The sequence below is a fragment of the Prionailurus viverrinus genome, chromosome B3 (genome assembly GCF_022837055.1).
Source record: "Prionailurus viverrinus isolate Anna chromosome B3, UM_Priviv_1.0, whole genome shotgun sequence".
Classification (NCBI taxonomy): Eukaryota; Metazoa; Chordata; class Mammalia; order Carnivora; family Felidae; genus Prionailurus; species Prionailurus viverrinus.
This window is the reverse complement of record NC_062566.1, coordinates 121,289,159-121,312,204: the sequence shown is the minus strand read 5'-3', so window position 1 is coordinate 121,312,204 and position 23,046 is coordinate 121,289,159. Positions and strand designations below refer to the sequence as shown.

General features: G+C 37.5%; 1 protein-coding gene across 2 annotated transcripts in view; it reads left to right on the top strand.

The window, feature by feature from the left end:
- GTF2A1 (general transcription factor IIA subunit 1) overlaps positions 1–8,740 on the top strand; it is a 44,042-nt gene extending 35,302 nt beyond the window's left edge. For both annotated transcript variants that reach the window (XM_047864711.1, XM_047864713.1), the window contains exon 9: positions 4,472–8,740. In XM_047864711.1, the coding sequence (XP_047720667.1) occupies positions 4,472–4,579 (108 nt within the window). In that variant the 3' untranslated portion in view covers positions 4,580–8,740. The remainder of the gene's footprint in view (positions 1–4,471) is intronic.
- Positions 8,741–23,046: the final 14,306 nt, after the last annotated feature.

The following is a 23,046-nucleotide window of genomic DNA, read 5'->3' as shown; positions in this document are numbered from 1 at the left end:
TTTGTTTTTTGTTTTTTTAATTAAGTCCCTGAAGGTAGAGTTAGGATCAGTAAGTGGAAGTTTTGAGAAAGCAGATTTCAGTAAGCGGTAAAATATGAAAGACTTGTAGAAAGCAGCCCAGAATGGAATAACTTAATTTGCAATTCTTTGACACTCCCCCCCCCCCCCCCCCCTTTCCAATCCTACTTAAGCAGACAGTGAACAGCAGTTTGCCAAGAATATGCTATGGAAATGTTTACATTGGGAAGTTAGACTGTGGAATTTTAGGAATGAGTTCTCAGAACGTATCTGTACAAGTGAACATTTCTGGATAATTATATGAAATGACCTGGTTTAGTAAAAAGTGTGTTGGACCAGAACTTGAGAATCATCTTTGTCACTTATTAGCAATATACCCCTGGTCAACTCATTGAACGTCTCCAGGCATGATTTCCTCTTTTGAATATGAAAGCCTAACCTACTCAATTTTGAAGTCCCTTTAAACCAGAGAAGAGGGAGAACGGTTGGTCTTTCTTTGAAGATGTGGAGCTTGAACCGAAAATTGAATGATATATGGGACTTGGAAAAGGAAGAAAGGTCATTTCAGTTGATTAAATTTTGTGACTTCTTTTTCCCCTTAAATCCATGAATTACAAACAACTAAAAACTATAAATGAAAGTAAAGATGGGAGTGCCCAAGGTCTGGTCCAGTTTGAACACTGCCATTCCCCCTTTGGCTTAATTGCAGATATACATAGTTTTTGAAATCTAAGTAATCAGATATATTTGTTAAATACTGCCAAGTATAAGGTTCCACGTTAGGTCTTGAGAAAACGATGTTTTACTTTGGTAGGAGAAGATAATTTATATATATATATATATATATATATATATATATATGCACACTTAGAAATGATACTAGAAATGTGTTTAGGAATACCACTGAAAATTAACAATTAGACTACTTTTTGAGGCACCTGGGTGGCTCATTTGGTTATGCATCTGACTCTTGATTTCAGCTCAGGTCATGATCTCATGGTTCATGAGATTGAGCCCCGCATAGGGCTCTGCGCTAACATTGCAGAGCCTGCCTGGGATTCTCTTGTCTCTCACTCCCCCAACCCCCACCACGTGCATGCGTGGTGCTCTCTCTCTCTCTGTCTCTCTCTCAAAATAAATAAATAAAAAAAAAAAGTACTTTGAGCTGATGTGATTAGGGAAAGCTTTGAGAATAGTTATTTTTGAGGTGGATCTTGAAATAGGAATTGAATTTGTAAAAATGGGAGCAAGGGATGAGACTTCTTTTGATTGAAATAAAGTCTTTGAGAAATGTGGAGGTAGGAAATAAGCTTGGAAGGTGAGTTGTTACCAGGTCATTTAGAAGTAGAAATAGTCAAGCAGAGGTGATTGGTTTTTTTTTTTAGTTTTTTTTTTTTTTTTAATGTTTGTTTATTTTTGAGAGAGAGAGATAGAGTGGGAGTAGGGGAGGGACAAAGAGAGGGAGACACAGAATCCAAAGTAGGCTCCAGGCCCTGAGCTGTCAGCACAGAGCCCGATGTGGGGCTTGAACTCACGAACCACGAGATCATGACTTGAGCCAAAGTCAGACGCTTAACTGTCTGAGCCACCCAGGCGCCCCTCGAACTCTTGTAAAACATAGAAGAGGGAACATTCTACTAAAATCATTTTATAAGTTCAATATTACCCTGACACCAAAACCAGACAAGGACACCACAAGAAAAGAAAAGGCCAATATTCCTCATGAACACAGATGCCAAAATCCTCAATAAAATAGCAGCCAGCTGAATTCAACAATTGAGATGATCATATACCATGACCAGGACCAAGTGGTCTTTATTTTAGGGGATCCAAGGATGATTCAACATACACAAATCAATCAATGTGATAAAAAAATTTTTAAACTTTTTTAATTAAAAAAATTTTTAAACTCTTAAGATCATTTCAGTAGATGCAGAAAAAACATTTGGCTGAATTCAGGATGCATTTATGATAAAAACTCAACAAAGTGAATATTAGAGGGGCCGTATGTACCTCAACATAATAAAAGGCACTCATGACAAACATGCAGGTAACATACTCAAAGATGAAAAGCTGAAAGATTTTCCTCTAAGATCAGGAACAAGATGGGTGTTTAATTCTTGCCATTTTTATTCAACATAATAGTAGAGGCTCTAGCCAGAGCATTTAGGCAAGAAAAAGGAAATAAATAGCATCCAAATTGGAAAGGAAGACGTAAAACTGTCGCTATTTACAGATGACATAGTATTATATATAGAAAACCCTAAAGACTCCACCAAAAAAACTAGTAATTCAGTGAAGTTGCCAGGTATAAAATCAATATACAAAATATGTTGCATTTCTGTATGCTAATAAACTATCAGGGAAGTCAAGAAAACAATCCCATTTATAATTGCATCAAAAAGAATAAAATACTTTGGAATGAATATAACCAAGGAGATGAAAGACCTGTGCACTGAAAACTGAGACATTGGTGAAAGAAATTGACGAAGACACAAATAAATGAAAAAATATTTTGTGCTTATTGATTGGAAGAGTTAATATTAAAGTGTCCATACTACCTAAAGTGATCTACTGATTTAGTTCAGTCCCTACCAGATTTCCAAGGGATTTTCATAGAAATGGAACAAAAAATTCTAAAATTCAAAAGACCCTGAAAAACCAAAGGTAACTTAAGAAAGAAAGAGGCATCATGCTTTTTGATTTTATTCTATATTACAATACTGTAAAAAAACAGTATGGTATTGTCATAAAACCAGACGTTCAGATCAGTGGAACAGAAGAGAGCCCAGAAATAAATCTACATATACGCAGTCAATTGATTTACAACAAAGGAGCTAAGAATATACAGTAGGGAAAGGACAGTCTCTTATATGAATGGTGCTGGGAAAACTGGGCAGGCACATGCAAAGGAATGAAACTGGACTGCTATCTTACAACATAAGATGGATTAAAGACTTGAATGTGAGATCTGAAACCATAAAACTAGAAGAAAACATGGAAGTAAGTTCCTTGACACGGGTCTTGGTGATGATTTTTTAGATTTGGCACCAAAAGCAAAGGCAACAAGAGCAAAAATAAACGGGAATACATTAAACTAAAAAGCTCCTGCACAGCAAAGGAAACCATCAACAAAATAAAAAGGCAACCTACAGAATAGGAGAAAATACTTGCAAATTATATATCTGATAAAGAGTTAATACCCAAAATGTATGGAAGCTCACTCAGGTCATGATCTCCCAGTTTGTGAGTTTGAGCCCTGCGTCGGGCGCTCGCTCTCTCTCTCTGTCTCCCTCCCCCCCCCCCCCCCCCCACCCTCCCTCCTCACTTCTGTCTCTCTCAAATAAACTTAACAAAATAAAAAGTAAATAAAACATGGGCAGAAGAACTGAATAGATGTTTTTCCAAAGAAGACGTAAAATGGCCAACAGGTACATGAAAAGGTACTCAACATCACTATCTGTCAGAAATACACATCAAAACCATAATGAGATACCACCTCATACCTGTTAGAATGACTATTATCAAATGACAAGAAAAACAAGTGTTGGTGAGGTTGTGGGAAAAAGGGAATCCTTGTACACTTTTGGTAGGAGTGTAAATTGGTATAGCCACTGTGGACAACTGTGGAGGTTCCTTGAAAAATCAAAAAGGGAACCACATATGATCCAGCAGTTCTGCTTCCTGGGTAGTTATTCGAAGGAAATGAAAGCACTAACTCTGAAAGGTTTATGTCCTCCCATGTTCATTGCAGCATAATTTATAGTAGTCGAGACAAGGAAGCAACCTAAGTGTCCATCATTGGATGGGTGGATAAAGAAAACATGGTATATGTTTATATACACATGATGTATTTGTATATTATTGTATGCAGCCATAAAAAAGAAAGGAGGCTTGTTTATGACAACTTGGATGGACCTTGAGAGCATTATGCTAGGTGAAGTAAGTCAGAGAAAGGCACATACTGTATTATTTCACTTATTTGTGGATTCTACAACAACCAAGCAAAAATAAACCAAAAAACAACTGAACTCATAGAAACAAAATGGTCATTGCCAGAGGCCAGAGGTTGGAGACTGGGGCAAATGTGAAGGGGGTCAAAAGTACAAACTTGCAGTTATAAAATAAGTAAGTCCTACAGGTGTGAAATACAGCATGTTGATTATAGGTAATGCCATATTATATATTTGAAAGTTTTCAAAGAGTAGATCTTAAAAGTTCTCATCACAAGAAAACAAATTTGCAACTATACATAGTGATGAGTGTTAATTAGACTTACGATCATTTTATAATACCGAATCATGTTGTGCAGCAGAAACTAATGTTACCTGTTATCTGTCAATTAAAAATAATTTGTAAATGCAATAATGTACAAGACAAAAGTTTTTTTGATGTGAATGGGTTTTCGTTTCCTATCTTTTGTATCTCTTATGTTCTTTTTTTGTTTCTTTAGATACACAGAAGTAAAAACAAATGGAAATTTCATCTCAAGGATGGCATTATGAATCTTAATGGAAGAGATTATATATTTTCCAAAGCCATTGGAGATGCAGAATGGTGAAGAGTTGGTTCTTTTATTTTATAAATAAACAAAAGAAACTTAAAAAAAAATTTTAAGTGGACAGTTTGAAACTTGGGACATACACCAACCAAAACTTAACTTCTGCATGTCAGAAAAGTGCAGTAGAATCAAAGCTACTGGAACAAAGAGACCTTGACAACATAGACACTACTTCTAACTGGCAAGCCATGGAACTGTAGCACCTGGGGTTGTTGGGGTGGGGGAGGCTGGGGTTTTGGAAAACCACAATTGTCGATTTTAAATACAGGTACCTGCCACCAGTAATTAGCATGTAAAGCTTTGTCTATATTCCTTCCTCCAACTTGGGTTCAATCAGAAGATATTTGTTGGAACGAACTGAAGAAAATTCCCTTTTGATAGATTGACCTGAAACTGCTTATTGTATGTGGTTATATTTGGTAAAAATTGCGTGTGAGCTTTTTACAAAAGGGTAAGAATTATGGTGTTGAATTTTAAGTCACTTGTATAAGGAAACAATTTAGAACTCTCATAATAGGTCTTAAATATTTTTACTAGCTATTCTCCCTCAGTAATATATACCTCTTCCTTCCCTGCTTTATGAAACATCTGTTTAAGAGTTAAAGGAAGTAATCAGTGATCACAGTTTGGAGACAAAATTTGACCCAGGAATGGATATTTATTTTAATTAGGTTCTCATTAAATGTAATTTAAAGACTTGGGTCTCATTGAGTTGAGCAGAATTAAAATGATGACTTCTGTTTCCTTCCAGAAAAATCATATTTGTTTTTTTTGTTGTTGTTTTTTAGTCCCATACCTTAAAAAGAAACCCCAGAGTGGCTCCTCAGGAATACAGTTTTAGTTCACAGAGGTACCATCTAGCTGAAATTACATACACATGAATAGATTTTTTTTCCTGTTGGACTGGAGAATATGCTTATATATGTGTTTAATTTTTAAGCTAAATATTCAGATAATACTCTGTATTGATTGAAGCATTCATTGGGCAGGTGGTGAGGACCTGGATTTTTCTTAAACGATTTAGTAACTATTAAAGTTTCCTGTATTTACTAGTAAAGAATTTAAAAACTCTTCTAATTGGGGAAAAAAAACCACTTTTAATTGCAACTTTGTAATTTGAGGGGAAATTTTGGGGGTTAGAGGGGGATGGGCCACTAAGTACATATTTACCTCTCTTTGATTTGGTGGCCCTTCCAGGCCATTGATAATGTATACATGGGCTCCAGTTTGCACATCGAGAAGAAAGCATAGAAATTTGACTTGTATATTAAGAATAGAAATTTAATATGTATATTAAGAATACACAGCTTTGTATTCTGTAAGGGGCTCTAAAGAACAATGTGGCAGTGCTGTGTTCCGTGTGAACTAGTTGCCTGGGAGAACTGTAGGATCACTTGTCTTCACCTATATTTTCTTACAACTAATTCTTTTCATGGTCTATCTTGGCAAAATTCACATGTGGTAAAGTTACTCATATATTGATTTTTTTTTAAGTCTTCCATTTTTGTCTTCCTTTTTATTTGCCTTTATATGTGTTTCTAGAAGTAACATAGAAACGCTTTACATTCAAAGAGAAACTGTGAGCTATTATATGTTTGTTTTTTTAACACAGATCTTTAAACTTCTCAAAAAGGCAAATCAATTTGTGTGTGTGCGTGTGCGTGCGTGTGCGTACTTACTTCCCACCCCACATACCATCTTGGACCCTTTAACTTATGTTCTGAACTTTGGTGTAAATGATGGTTTCTAGCATGCTAGTAGTTAGGTTTTATTTAGATGCCATTAACTGGTAATACGGTTTTAATTTTTACTCTATTTAGTTTTTTGGAGGCGAGGTTTATTTACCCCACTACTCTCAAAGCACACACAGGTTTTTTTATTTTTGTTAGTGAGACTGGGAGAAGAGAAGGGAGGGGGTGAAATCACAGAAGTCCTGTTGTTCATTTGTCCTTCAGTATAGTTGTTAGTAGGTTTATATTTACCCAATGAAGAAGTCAATGACCTGAACTACCTATAAAAGTTAGCAGGGCTGCAATGTTGATTGAAACCCTTTGGCTATCTCGTAGTTCTGCTACTGAACCTTGGATTACTATATGATATTCAGCTCATGTTTTGGGCCCTCTATGTAGACAAACATTTGTATTCATAGTAGAATTGTGTACTGGCCTGTTTTTATAACGTTTTCAAACATGAACAACCACTGCTTTCAGAATGACTCACTAGGGCTATTTTGAAGCAGGAAATAACCATTTGTATTTGCACCTGTATATTGCATATTAATTATGGCATACTTGGCAAATGCTTTTCTTTTACCTGTGAAAATTCTGAAAGCTGGTCCAAACAACACTGCATACCAAATTGTGCTCTTATATATTACTGCATCGTGTTCCTTTTTAATCAAATAGAATGTTTTAGTTTTATTATAGTGGCTTGCTATAAGAATGCCACTTGCTTCTCTTTTACTGTACTTGAATTCTTAATCATGCTTTTAATGTATTTAACAAATCATTTCATTAGGTTCCATAAAATGTCATTCCTTTGAAAAGGCAAGGATTCCCACTTTCAGATTTTGAAAATGAAAATAACATGTTACTTTAAAGAGGGAAAGTAGTTCAGACTTGGTATTATGAAAATAAGTAAAGGTTTCAGAAGAAGATTTCTTTAGATTTGCACAGATGGTGATGGCACCTTTTATTCCAAAAAAAAAAAAAAAAAAAAAAAAAAAGATTAATGTTAACAGTGCTAAGGAAAATTTACACAAAATTTTAGGTAAAGTGGGGAAATGTGTGCCTTTCAGTATATGTACCCTTTTTTTGGTGGTCATTTGTATAATCAGACCATTTGAATTGCCTGAGAGCACATTTAATTTCTGTAGAGAGCCACATTTGGCTAAACCAACTCTAATGTGCAATTAGTTTCTAGAGTAAAATGTCTGTTATATGAGGGGGATCTTTATATTGGGCTTTTATATTTTTTTTAAATGTTCACATTTAACATTTCTTTCTGTTAATTAAATGCCATCATATCACATTTATATTGTTGCCTCTTAAAATCAAAGCCACCTTGATGTTATTCTTAGGAATACATCAGGATCTGAGCGATGTGTATAGTGATTAAAATGTGTTCTTGAAGAGCGTATTCTAATAGATTTTCGTTTTAGACAGTAAGAACATAAAAATATAATAGCTTTTGTATAAAGATTTTCTTTTGCTATATGAAAATCAAGGATTTGGTTTTCTTTTTTCTGGCTTTTATGGAGGAATAAAAAGGGTTGACTCCCTCTAAGAGTAATTTTTGGTTATCTTATAGCAATAATGTCACCATTCTTTTCAAAAGGTAAATATGCCTTGTACAGGAATGTAGACATAATTTCCTCTTGGGAGTTCCCTTTATAACTTTGCATTTTCTTCCACTTGAGAAAATTCCTATATTTTCAGATTATTTCATCTTGAACTTTTTTGAGCTTTTGTGCAATGGAATATTTTATTGATCCATCTTTGTACATTTTCATTTTATCTCATGTCTGTTTCCCATCTATCTGTCAGCTATTTCAGATTTTGAATTCATTGGTTAAAACATAGTTGCTTTAAATAGTTCCTCATGAGTTTATGTTAAATAGTTTTGCATTTTAATCTATTATGCTATGGAAATTATTCTCAAGTTTATAATTCCCTTTTTAAGCCTGCCTTAGTCTATCTTTTGTCATTTTTATGATTTAAGGAAGAACTTTAAACACCGAGCTTACTATTTTTGTTTATTTTGAGGAACAAGAGAACAAGAACAAGTTCTTCCCTTAAGGGAAGAACTACGTGGAATTAGTAACTACTATTTTAGTCAAGGTTCCTTAAATCAGTCCAGTATGTGTCAGGGCTACAATTTTGGGGGAGGGGCTAATCCTTTTGCTGTTCTGAGCTACTATTGTCAACTGCTGTTGTACATACTGTTATGTGTAAGGGCGTAAATATATTTATTATGTTTGTAAAATTCATTCTGTACAATTGCAGATCAAGGTTGCTCTTCTGTGATATACAGGATATTATGTTTTAAAGACCATCTTGGAATACAATTAGAGAACTTAGTATTTTGATGTACTAAGACCTATTTTAAGTTTAATATTTTACCTTTGCAAAAACTTTAATTAAAGATGTTATTTAAAAAAGAGTAATGTTGCTTGCTTTGTTTACTAGTGTATAATATTATGTAGCTAACTGAATAAAACTATACAGTTTAGAAAGGAAAATACATTGTTAAGTTCCATTTATCAAAAAAAAAAAAGGTTATCATTAAGTTCTATACCTTTAGGGTGGGATGACAATCTGAATTATTAAACTGTATTACAAGTTCAGAGTAGCTTTAAAAAGAATAGTTGTATTTTCCAGGCACCAACAAAATGTAACTAAAATTGATAAATTTGACATATTAAGTAATTCTCCAAAGAATAGATTACTTACGATAGAATTATATGAGGACATGTTTTTAAATTATTCTGTTTAGCTAAATCCTTTCTTTAGTTCAGAGTTTGTAAGTAAATGCATAACAGGAGAATTGAATTATTGAGGTTTGTATTACTTATTATATATATTTTGTGTTATTTTAGAAGGTATTAAATAGGCATTTAATTTTACAGTTAATCCAAATGAATCATTAAGAAGCTTGGGGGTTTTTTGTTTTTGTATTTTTTAAATTCTGCTGCTACTTTAGGAAACCAAGTTTTAACAAAACAATCCTAATAAAGACATTTATTGCTAGCAAATCTTGTATTTTTGCAGTTTAAGCTACTATGTTGATCTTAACCATTTTGGCCTCAGTTTCTCCATCTGTAAAATGATGACAATCTGGTTTTGAAGACTGAGGTATAATGCATGTAAAGCTCTCAGAATTGTGCTTGGTAACAGCAAGCACTCAGATGTCACAAATTACTAAATTGTAATTATATACATTTAAAATGATTGGTGGAGCTGAAAAACGTTTTTTTAATGGTGGCAAATAGCAAAAGAGAACATTATCTGATTAAGCTGAGGCAGTGAAAGATTTGGTTACAACCAAACAAATTAAGCCTGGGAGGTTGAATCAGTAAAGCAAGGGCTGTAGCAGAAAGTGCCTGCGGGAAGAAAAGTGAAGGATAGGTATAGGGGATGATGGTAATGAAACATGGTGTGAAGGCTTTAAGCTTTTTTTTTTCTCCCCACAAATAAACAGTCTGAATTACATGTCTAAAATTGGTTGAATTTTCTCAAAGCTAAAACTAGTAGAATTATAACATTTGTAAAAATTATCAATGGATTCTTCCCAATTCATTTATGGAGAAAAACCTTGATATTGAGATATCGTTATAAAAGATTTTGAAGTTCTTCATTTTTTTTTTTTTTTTAATATATGAAATTTATTGTCAAATTGGTTTCCATACAACACCCAGTGCTCATCCCAAAAGGTGCCCTCCTCAATACCCATCACCCACCCTCTCCTCCCTCCCACCCCCCATCAACCCTCAGTTTGTTCTCAGTTTTTAACAGTCTCTTATGCTTTGGCTCTCTCCCACTCTAACCTTTTTTTTTTTTTTTTTCCTTCCCCTCCCCCATGGGTTTCTGTTAAGTTTCTCAGGATCCACATAAGAGTGAAACCATATGGTATCTGTCTTTCTCTGTCTGTATGGCTTATTTCACTTAGCATCACACTCTCCAGTTCCATCCACGTTGCTACAAAAGGCCATATTTCATTTTTTCTCATTGCCATGTAATATTTCATTGTGTATATAAACCACAATTTCTTTATCCATCAGTTGATGGACATTTAGGCTCTTTCCATAATTTGGCTATTGAGAGTGCTGCTATGAACATTGGGGTACAAGTGCCCCTATGCATCAGTGCATCAGTACTCCTGTATCCCTTGGATAAATTCCTAGCAGTGCTATTGCTGGGTCATAGGGTAGGTCTATTTTTAATTTTCTGAGGAACCTCCACACTGCTTTCCAGAGCGGCTGCACCAATTTGCATTTCCACCAACAGTGCAAGAGGGTTCCCGTTTCTCCACATCCTCTCCAGCATCTATAGTCTCCTGATTTGTTCATTTTGGCCACTCTGACTGGCGTGAGGTGATACCTGAGTGTGGTTTTGATTTGTATTTCCCTGATAAGGAGCGACGCTGAACATCTTTTCATGTGCCTGTTGGCCATCCGGATGTCTTCTTTAGAGAAGTGTCTCTTCATGTTTTCTGCCCATTTCTTCACTGGGTTATTTGTTTTTTGGGTGTGGAGTTTGGTGAGCTCTTTATAGATTTTGGATACTAGCCCTTTGTCCGATACGTCATTTGCAAATATCTTTTCCCATTCCGTTGGTTGCCTTTTAGTTTTGTTGGTTGTTTCCTTTGCTGTGCAGAAGCTTTTTATCTTCATAAGGTCCCAGTAATTCACTTTTGCTTTTAATTCCCTTGTCTTTGGGGATGTGTCGAGTAAGAGATTGCTACGGCTGAGGTCAGAGAGGTCTTTTCCTGCTTTCTCCTCTAGGGTTTTGATGGTTTCCTGTCTCACATTCAGGTCCTTTATCCATTTTGAATTAATTTTTGTGAATGGTGTAAGAAAGTGGTCTAGTTTCAACCTTCTGCATGTTACTGTCCAGTTCTCCCAGCACCATTTGTTAAAGAGACTGTCTTTTTTCCATTGGATGTTCTTTCCTGCTTTGTCAAAGATGAGTTGGCCATACGTTTGTGGGTCTAGTTCTGGGGTTTCTATTCTATTCCATTGGTCTATGTGTCTGTTTTTGTGCCATTGAAGTTCTTCATTTTGTTACCTGATTCTGACCTGAATCTTCTAGTGATTGTTGGCAGTCCTACTTCTGGAGGTAAGTGGCCTCTGTGTCAACCCTCCTACTCCTCAGCCAAGGAAGAGGCAAATAGAAGTAGTTGCTTGCTTTTGTTTGTTTTGAAATACAATTTTCTTAGTCTGAGAGGGTATTGAGCACAAGCATATATTAACTCTCTCATTCAATTCACTCTGTAGTGACCTCCCATGGGCCGGGAACTGTGATCAGTTCTGGAGGACCAAGAGATAAGACAGTTGCTGTCTTTGAAAAGCAGTGATGTTGAGGAGTGCCTGGGTGGCGCAGTTGGTTAAGCATCTGACCAATGATAATCTCATGGTTTGTGATTTTGAGCCCTGCTTTGGGCTCTGTGCTGACAGTGCAGAGCCTGCTTGGGATTCTCTCTCCCTTTTTGCCCGTCCCCTGCTCGCTCGCTCACTCTATCTCAAAAATAAACATTAAAAAAAAATTGTTGAATTGTGTGGGTTCTAATTCTAGTATAGATTGGGTTAAGAGCAGTGTGAACTTGGATGTGTTACCAAACCTGACTACCTCTGGGTTGTTGTGAAGGTGGTGAGATAATGCATATGTTGCATTTAGCACACTCTTTGGCACATGGTAACTGCTCAGTAAATGTCTATATACCCATATATTTTAGTAAAGAATAATGGCCCCAGAGGAGTTCTTAGATTAGCTAGGTTAATTGAGTTTTCCTAATCTTCCTATCTTAATAGAAACAGGTTAACAGCCTGTGACGATGCCTCTGCAATTGTATTGAGGGATCCAGAAGAATTAATATTTGAATTATATTGGGCACTGAGTTTTTCAATAAGAAATAGAGAATTCTAGAAGCATAACTGTAGTTGTAGCCTTCACATTGGAAACAAATTTTGTGTTCTTGAATCAAGAATGTTCTGAATCTTTACTTACCTTCAAACGTCACCTTTCCAAAGGTGGTGGAATTGAAATGATACCAGTTACCTCCTAAGCACTTCTCGAATAGCCCACTTCCTCAAACACAAGGTTGTAGAAACAATTCATTCCTATTTCTATTTCCCTATTCAAACCTGGTGCATCAGTAACTACTGGGATTGGAAGCTTAGTGTCATCTGCATCTATATCTTCTTCCCTAGTCTTCTCCAATATTAATAAATGGCTCTACTGCCTACCAGGTGCTCAAAACAAAACCCAAGAGTCATCCCTGAAACCTCCACCCCCCCCCTCACTTTATCACATCCAAATCTATCAGCAAGTTTTGCAGGGTCTACTGTCAATATGTACATGGACAACTTCTATTTTTGCTGATTACCTAGTCTAAGTCACCCCTAAGCCAGAATGTCATCAACCAGTATGACAAAGCTTTGTTGTACTTGACCTTACATATGAAGGGAGAAAAAGTGGGTCAGGCTCCCTCAACCGGATTGCAAATGTATCCATCAGAGACCCCCACCACGGCCTATCTCTCTGTGAGAGGATGGGGGCCCCTGTCTGTTATTCTTTTGCTTGCCTTGACTTTGGCAGATTTGTCTCACTAAAGCCCATTGACTCATATCCATGTGGAATTCATTTAAAGTCCTGATGCACAAATGGCAACCACATAGGGACCCATCTGGCAACACAAGCATGCAAAATTCAATTCCTAAGCAAGGCATTTGCACCTGATTTTGCCCTTTGCCTGCAACACTCTCCCTTTAGATCTTTTAGAAGATTTTTTTTTTAATTTTTAAAAATTTTCTTTATTTTTGAGTGGCAGAGAGCATGAGTCATGGAGGGGCAGAGAGAGAGGGAGACAGAATCCAAAGCAGGCTCCAGACTCTGAGCTGTCAGCACAGAGCCCGATGCAGGGCCCAAACTCACCAACCGTGGGGTCATGACCTGAGCTGAAGTCAGACGCTCAACCAACTGAGCCACCCAGGCGCCCCTCCCTTTAGATCTTTATAGTCTGAGAATCAAGAACATTGAGACCATTGAGACCTCCTAATGATTTGTCTTTTCTTGTTCCAGGTTTGTTCTAACTTTCTTTTATTAATACAGACAATTGATATTTTCCATATATAATGGACTCATACAAATTTATAAGATACTCCACAAGGGAAAATGGACACATAGAACAAAGAAGTCAGTTCTTCAAAGAAGAAAGGCAAATGTCAATTAATTGGCCTTTTTCATAATTGAAGGAATACAAAATAAGACAATAAGAAACTATTTTTTTTTATATCTGTCAAATGACTAGAAGAAAGAATGACCTGTCATGGTCAGGGTGTGGGTAAATGAGCTTTAAGAGATTGCTTGTGGAAGTGTAAATTGATACAAACTTTCTGGTGGACAGAGGAAACAAAAAACACAAATGCTTAGAGTCAGGAAAGGGGGATGATGTAGTAAGGTACAGAAGTTTATCCAAAGAGGCTTGATTGTAGTGAGCATGGGAGAAGACAGATATTTGGGGGAGGAAATAAAAAGATTCATATTTGATATATTTTTAAGTGTGTGGTGCCTGTTAAGGCATCCAGGTTGAGGTATCAAGATGTCAAGTTGGACATAAGCAGATGAGCTCAGGAATGTCTGAGCTAAATAATATCTTTGGAAATTATTATCATATGGAGAACATTTAAAGCCGTAGAAATGATTCACCTAAGCAAGAGCACAAAGAGAGATAACAGAGAAAGGAAGAGGGTCCAAGATCAATCCTAAAGGCACTCACAAGGCAGAGATTGGGAAGAAGAGTAGTTAACAACTGGCTACATAATTTGCAGAACCTAATTAATGCAAAATGAAAATGTGGGGCCCTTTGTTCGAAACTTACTAAAAATTTCAAGACGGTGACAGCAGAGCATTAAACCAAGAGTGAGGCCCTGTGTGGCTGCATATGTCACACGCCCTTGAAGCTGTATCTGAGAATCAGTGGGGTGAATGAGGAAGCAAGGCCGGTAAAATAGGAAGAAAGGGGAGAAGCTGTCAGTAAGGACAGTGTTTTGGTGAGGATTAGGCCATCCTACTGCTCTGGCTATGGTCATGGTTTCAGGGGTGGGAGTGTGACCTAAGAAGTCATTCTGTGAACTTGGGACTCTTGCTTGAAATACTCAAAATTTCTCTTGGCAGATTGGAATGAGGAAGCACGTAGCTCCAGTTGAACTAGCAGCTATTCTATGACCTTGAGGAGAATCAAGCTTTATAGACACAGGACACAGAGAGGCAGAGCAGAAGATGGAAAGAAACAATATCCTTAATGACACAACTCAGTAGGTAATTTATTCCATTTCTAGTTATCATAGATAATGATTTTATATTTTCTGTTTACCATTCTTTTTCTTTATTTCTTCTCCCTCTGCCCCTTGCTTTCCATTAGCTGTATACAATTTTCTGCATTTTCCCTTGCTGATTTGCTGGCTTGGTTTAGGCTTAGGTTATGAGACTGTGTCTTTACTCTCATGCTTCCTTAGAATTGCAGGGGCCTATATGCATATCTGTGGATACATAGTGGAAAATACTATGGAGTGAAATAACACAGACTTTGGAACCAGATTGATCTGAAGTCTAGTGCCAGCCATACCTACATACTCTGAGCCTTGATTCCCTCATCTGAAAAATGGACATAATAATGGTTATCTTTCATCTTTGTTGGGAGGTACAGTATGTGTAAAGTGTAGGGCACATGTTAGACTCTGAAAATATTTTATTATGTTGGTGAAAAGGGCTTTAGGGTTATTCTGGTTTGAGTTTCATATTCTACACTTGAGTCTTTAAAATGCCAAAATGTGATGCAAAGTGGCCGATGTTGTGCAACTAATAAAAGGTATAGCCAGAAGGTCTACCTAGGTAGGTTCCCTTTCCATTGCTCGAGGCAGGCAACCTATAGTGATGTTACATGGCCATGATTTGTTGAACTTGATTGATCATATACAATAGTGCTTATTTATTCTTATTTGCAATACAAGAATAGGACTTCTCTTCCTACACCCAGCCTACTTTATGTATTTATACCAAATGCATGTGTTCCTTGGCATTGAGTCTGTGTCCCATTTGACAACCTGTCAGCCCGTCCTGTTGGTTTTAAGAACAGATACAAAATGATTTATAAAAATACCTCATAAATAAATTTATATATATATATATATATATATATATATATATATATATATCCCATTTAACTCAAAGTCAAGTAATTACCCTCCTAGACTTTCTATCTTCTCCAAGGCTTATTGGTGAGAAGCTGCTGAAAGCTTTGTTGTCTTTTCAAAATAAAAGTCAACTTTATTCTGAAAGGCAAGCTTTGGGGGCCAGAGAGGGATACCTGGGGACCATCAGAATGTCTGTGTTTACTTAGCCTTGTACCTCCTTGTGTGAAATACGCCTAACTGTAATCAGAGAAACAGCCACAGCTGGCTGCTTTGTTGTTTTAAATCTCAGGGAACTCCATTTAATGGAGTAATTTCTATTCCTTCATAGTCACCTGTTTACAAGAGTTCTAAAAATATGAAAAAACTCAACATCTGAAAACTTTACATATCCCATAGGATGAGGGAAACTTAGGAGTCATTGGGGTTTGTTTTGTTTTGTTTTGTTTTGTTTTGTTTTGTTTTGTTTTAGGGATAGCTGCTTGGAGGCCATGAAGCTGATCACAATTTAGGAGATTATGAGCAGCCTCCAGAGAAGAATATTCTATAGGGTTCCATAGGGGTGAATATTGAGTCACTGGACTATACATTCCATTAGGGCTTTGACTGTCTTTCAAGTTCATAACTATATTTCCAGGACTGGACTCTGTGCGAGGCATGTAGAAGTACACATGTGTTGAATGAATGAGTGATGAGTGAATAAAAGTGATGCATTGGTTAATTGGAAGGAAGTCAGAGACCTATGTCCTTCATTTTGAAAAGAGCCCGCTGACTTTCCTGCACAGCCATGGGGACTTCCACATTGTGGATAGCACAGGGGAGGGTGGCAGTTCAGGGCAGGGCAAGCGGTCCAGGAAAACCAAGAATTCCAGCCAGCTTAGTTTTGACAGATGATGAGAATAAAAGCTCCCTATGGCTGTTTAATTTCAACAGGATGAATGAGAGATCTTTGTGGTTTAGTCTTCACAGAACACTCTGCCTGTTTTGTTTCATGCCAAGCAGGATGGAGGGCAGGGCTGTGCCTCTGTTTCTGGAAGTAGGAAATGGTTCCTTACCAGCCTCTGTACCTAGAAACAGGGGCCAAAATCTCCAGGTACCCAGTCTGATGCTTGCACTCAAGACTTTGACTTTTTTTCAGTTCTTTTAATGTGTTAAAGGATAGAAACATAAAATTTACCATTTTAATAGTTTTAAGTGTGCAGCTTATGGTATTAAACACATTTATAAAGAGCTACCCTCACCACCATGCATCTTTAGAACTCTTTTCATCTTATAAAACTGAAACTCTATGCCCATTAAACAGTAACCTCCATTCTTCCTTTTCCTCAGCCCCTGATAACCACCCTTCTACTTTCTGTGACTTTAAGTATAGCACCTCAGTGAATTCATGCATTTTTTATCTCTTTTTGACTGGTTTATGTCACTTAGCACAATGTCCTCAGGTTTAACCATGCTGTCACATGTGTCAGAATTTCTTGCCTTTTTAAGGCTGAATAATATCTTATTGTGTGTATTTACCACAGTTTGCTTATCTAAATTTATCCGTTGATGGACCGTTAGGTTGCTTCTGTTTTTGGTATTGTGAATAATACTGCTATGAACATGGGTATACAAATGTCTCTTTGAGACCCTGCTTCCAGTTTTGCAGGGGTAGGGAGGGAGTGACGTTGATGTATCATATGGTAATTCTATGTTTAATTTTTTGAGGAACTTCCATACTGTTTTCCGCAGCAATGGTACCATTTTACATTCCCACCAACAGTGTACAAGGGTTCCAATTTCTCCACATCCTTGAGGACACTTGTTTGATTTTTGTTTGCTTGTTTTTCTCTTTGTTGCCATCCTCGTGAGGTGGTATCTCACTGTGGTTTTGGTTTGCATTTCTTTAATGATTAGTGATATTGAGCATCTTTTCATGTGTTTATGGAGCATCTGTATGCCTTCTTTGGAGAAATGTCTGTTTAAGTCTTTTGCCCATTTCTGAGTCAAATTGTTTGTTTTTGTTGTTGAGTTTTAGAAGTTTTCTTTTTTTTTTTTTTTAAGAGAGAACCACTTACTATTTATTGCTTAATTTTTCCCAACTTCCAAGTTTTTCATCTTTATTTTTTTTTCAATATATGAAATTTATTGTCAAATTGGTTTCCATACAACACCCAGTGCTCATCCCAAAAGGTGCCCTCCTCAATACCCATCCCCCACCCCCCCCTCCCTCCCACCCCCCATCAACCCTCAGTTTGTTCTCAGTTTTTAAGAGTCTCTCATGCTTTGGCTCTCTCCCACTCTAACCTCTTTTTTTTTTCTTTTTCCTTCCCCTCCCCCATGGGTTTCTGTTAAGTTTCTCAGGATCCACATAAGAGTGAAACCATATGGTATCTGTCTTTCTCTGTATGGCTTGTTTCACTTAGCATCACACTCTCCAGTTCCATCCACGTTGCTACAAAGGGCCATATTTCGTTCTTTCTCATTGCCATGTAGTACTCCATTATGTATATAAACCACAATTTCTTTATCCATTCATCAGTTGATGGACATTTAGGCTCTTTCCATAATTTGGCTATTGTTGAGAGTGCTGCTATAAACATTGGGGTACAAGTGCCCCTATGCATCAGTACTCCTGTATCCCTTGGGTAAATTCCTAACAGTGCTATTGCTAGGTCATAGGGTAGGTCTATTTTTAATTTTCTGAGGAACCTCCACACTGTTTTCCAGAGTGGCTGCACCAGTTTGCATTCCCACCAACAGTGCAAGAGGGTTCCCATTTCTCCACATCCTCTCCAGCATCTATAGTCTTCTGATTTGTTCATTTTGGCCACTCTGACTGGCGTGAGGTGATATCTGAGTGTGGTTTTGATTTGTATTTCCCTGATGAGGAGTGACGTTGAGTATCTTTTCATGTGCCTGTTGGCCATCCAGATGCCTTCTTTTTTTTTTTTTTTCAACGTTTATTTATTTTTGGGACAGAGAGAGACAGAGGATGAATGGGGGAGGGGCAGAGAGAGAGGGAGACACAGAATCGGAAACAGACTCCAGGCTCTGAGCTATCAGAGCCCATCTGAGCCCAGAGCCCGACGCGGGGCTCGAACTCACGGACGGCGAGATCGTGACCTGGCTGAAGTCGGACGCTTAACCGACTGCACCACCCAGGCGCCCCCAGATGCCTTCTTTAGAGAAGTGTCTCTTCATGTTTTCTGCCCATTTCTTCACTGGGTTATTTGTTTTTTGGGTGTGGAGTTTGGTGAGCTCTTTATAGATTTTGGATACTAGCCCTTTGTCCGATACGTCATTTGCAAATATCTTTTCCCATTCCGTTGGTTGCCTTTTAGTTTTGTTGGTTGTTTCCTTTGCTGTGCAGAAGCTTTTTATCTTCATAAGGTCCCAGTAATTCACTTTTGCTTTTAATTCCCTTGTCTTTGGGGATGTGTCGAGTAAGAGATTGCTACGGCTGAGGTCAGAGAGGTCTTTTCCTGCTTTCTCCTCTAGGGTTTTGATGGTTTCCTGTCTCACATTCAGGTCCTTTATCCATTTTGAATTAATTTTTGTGAATGGTGTAAGAAAGTGGTCTAGTTTCAACCTTCTGCATGTTACTGTCCAGTTCTCCCAGCACCATTTGTTAAAGAGACTGTCTTTTTTCCATTGGATGTTCTTTCCTGCTTTGTCAAAGATGAGTTGGCCATACGTTTGTGGGTCTAGTTCTGGGGTTTCTATTCTATTCCATTGGTCTATGTGTCTGTTTTTGTGCCAATACCATGCTGTCTTGATGATTCCAGCTTTGTAGTAGAGGCTACAGTCTGGGATTGTGATGCCTCCTGCTTTGGTCTTCTTCTTCAAAATTACTTTGGCTATTCGGGGCTTTTTGTGGTTCCATATGAATTTTAGAATTCCTTGTTCTAGTTTCAAGAAGAATGCTGGTGCAATTTTGATCGGGATTGCATTGAATGTGTAGATAGCTTTGGGTAGTATTGACATTTTGACAATATTTATTCTTCCAATCCATGAGCAGGGAATGTCTTTCCATTTCTTTATATCTTCTTCAATTACCTTCATAAGCTTTCTATAGTTTTCAGCATACAGATCTTTTACATCTTTGGTTAGATTTATTCCTAGGTATTTTATGCTTCTTGGTGCAATTGTGAATGGGATCAGTTTCTTTGTCTTTCTGTTGCTTCATTGTTAATGTATAAGAATGCAACTGATTTCTGTACATTGATTTTGTATCCTGCAACTTTGCTGAATTCCTGTATCAGTTCTAGCAGACCTTTAGTGGAGTCTATCGGATTTTCCATGTATAATATCATGTCATCTGCAAAAAGCAAAAGCTTGACTTCATCTTTGCCAATTTTGATGCCTTTGATTTCCCTTTGTTGTCTGATTGCTGATGCTAGAACTTCCAACACTATGTTAAACAACAGTGGTGAGAGTGGGCATCCCTGTCGTGTTCCTGATCTCAGGGAAAAAGCTCTCAGTTTTTCCCCATTGAGGATGATGTGAGCTGTGGGCTTTTCATAAATGGCTTTTATGATGTGTAAGTATGTTCCTTCTATCCCGACTTTCTCGAGCGTTTTTATTAAGAAAGGGTGCTGGATTTTGTCAAAGGCCTTTTCTGCATCGATTGACAGGATCATATGGTTCTTATCTTTTCTTTTATTAATGTGATGTATCACATTGATTGATTTGCGAATGTTGAACCACCCCTGCATCCCAAGAATGAATCCCACTTATCATGGTGAATAATTCTTTTTATATGCTGTTGAATTCGATTTGCTAGTATCTTATTGAGGATTTTTGCATCCATATTCATCAGGGATATTGGCCTGTAGTTCCTTTTTTTTTACTGGGTCTCTCTCTGGTTTAGGAATCAAAGTAATACTGGCTTCATAGAATGAGTCTGGAAGTTTTCCTTCCCTTTCTATTTCTTGAAATAGCTTGAGAAGGATAGGTATTATCTCTGCTTTAAACGTCTGGTAGAACTCCCCTGGGAAGCCATCTGGTCCTGGACTCTTATTTGTTGGGAGATTTTTGATAACCGATTCAATTTCTTCACTGCTTATGGGTCTGTTCAAGCTTTCTGTTTCCTCCTGATTGAGTTTTGGAAGCGTGTGGGTGTTTAGGAATTTGTCCATTTCTTCCAGGTTGTCCAATTTGTTGGCATATAATTTTTCATAGTATTCCCTGATAATTGTTTGTATCTCTGAGGGATTGGTTGTAATAATTCCATTTTCATTCATGATTTTATCTATTTGGGTCATCTCCCTTCTCTTTTTGAGAAGCCTGGCTAGAGATTTGTCAATTTTGTTTATTTTTTCAAAAAACCAACTCTTGGTTTTGTTGATCTGCTCTACAGTCTTTTTAGATTCTATATTGTTTATTTCTGTTCTGATCTTTATTATTTCTCTTCTTCTGCTGGGTTTAGGCTGCCTTTGCTGTTCTGCTTCTATTTCCTTTAGGTGTGCTGTTAGATTTTGTATTTGGGATTTTTCTTGTTTCTTGAGATAGGCCTGGATTGCAATGTATTTTCCTCTCACGACTGCCTTCGCTGCGTCCCAAAGCATTTGGATTGTTGTATTTTCATTTTCGCTTGTTTCCATATATTTTTAAATTTCTTCTCTAATTGCCTGGTTGACCCACTCATTCTTTAGTAGGGTGTTCTTTAACCTCCGTGCTTTTGGAGGTTTTCCAGACTTTTTCCTGTGGTTGATTTCAAGCTTCATAGCATTGTGGTCTGAAAGTATGCATGGTATAATTTCAATTCTTGTATACTTATGAAGGGCTGTTTTGTGACCCAGTATATGATCTATCTTGGAGAATGTTCCATGTACACTCGAGAAGAAAGTATATTCTGTTGCTTTGGGATGCAGAGTTCTAAATATATCTGTCAAGTCCATCTGATCCAATGTGTCATTCAGGGCCCTTGTTTCTTTATTGACCGTGTGTCTAGATGATCTATCCATTTCTGTAAGTAGAGTGTTAAAGTCCCCTGCAATTAACACATTCTTATCAATAAGGTTGCTTATGTTTATGAGTAATTGTTTTATATATTTGGGGGCTCCGATATTCGGCGCATAGACATTTATAATTGTTAGCTCTTCCTGATGGATAGACCCTGTAATTATTATATAATGCCCTTCTTCATCTCTTGTTACAGCCTTTAATTGAAAGTCTAGTTTGTCTGATAGAAGTATGGCTACTCCAGCTTTCTTTTGGCTTCCAGTGGCATGATAAATAGTTCTCCAACCCCTCACTCTCAATCTAAAGGTGTCCTCAGATCTAAAATGAGTCTCTTGTAGACAGCAAATAGATGGGTCTTGTTTTTTTATCCATTCTGATACCCTATGTCTTTTGGTTGGTGCATTTAATCCATTTACATTCAGTGTTATTATAGAAAGATATGGGTTTAGAGTCATTGTGATGTCTGTATGTTTTATGCTTGTAGTGATGTCTCTGGTACTTTGTCTCACAGGATCCCCCTTAGGATCTCTTGTAGGGCTGGTTTAGTGGTGACAAATTCCTTCAGTTTGTGTTTGTTTGGGAAGACCATTATCTCTCCTTCTATTCTAAATGACAGACTTGCTGGATAAAGGATTCTCGGCTGCATATTTTTTCTGTTCAGCACATTGTAGATCTCGTGCCAATCCTTTCTGGCCTGCCAAGTTTCAAAAGAGAGATCAGTCACGAGTCTTCTAGGTCTCCCTTTATATGTGAGGGCACGTTTACCCCTTGCTGCTTTCAGAATTTTCTCTTTATCCTTGTATTTTGCCAGCTTCACTATGATATGTCGTGCAGAAGATCGATTCAAGTTACGTCTGAAGGGAGTTCTCTGTGCCTCTTGGATTTCAATGCCTTTTTCCTTCCGCAGTTCAGGGAAGTTCTCTGCTATTATTTCTTCAAGTACCCCTTCAGCACCTTTCCCTCTTTCTTCCTCCTCTGGGATACCAATTATGCATATATTATTTCTTTCAGTGTATCACTTAGTTCTCTAATTTTCCCCTCATACTCCTGGATTTTTTTATCTCTCTTTTTCTCAGCTTCCTCTTTTTCCATAACTTTAGCTTCTAGTTCACCTATTCTCTCCTCTGCCATTTCAATCCAAGCCGTCGTCTTTTCCATTTTGTTTTGCATTTCATTTAAAGCATTTTTCAGCTCCTCGTGACTGTTCCTTAGTCCCTTGATCTCTGTAGCAAGAGATTCTCTGCTGTCCTCTATACTGTTTTCAAGCCCAGCGATTAATTTTATGACTATTATTCTAAATTCACTTTCTGTTATATTGTTTAAATCATTTTTGATCAGTTCGTTAGCTGTTGTTATTTCCTGGATATTCTTCTGAGGGGAATTCTTCCGTTTGGTTATTTTGGATAGCCCCTGGAGTGGTGAGGACCTGCAGGGCACTTCCCCTGTGCTGTGGTGTATAACTGGAGTTGGTGGGCGGGGCCGCAGTCGGACCTGATGTCTGCCCCCAGCCTACCACTGGGGCCACAGTGAGACTGGTGTGTGCCTTCTTTTCCCCTCTCCTAGGGGTGGGATTCACTGCGGGGTGGCGTGGCCTGTCTGGGCTACTTGCACA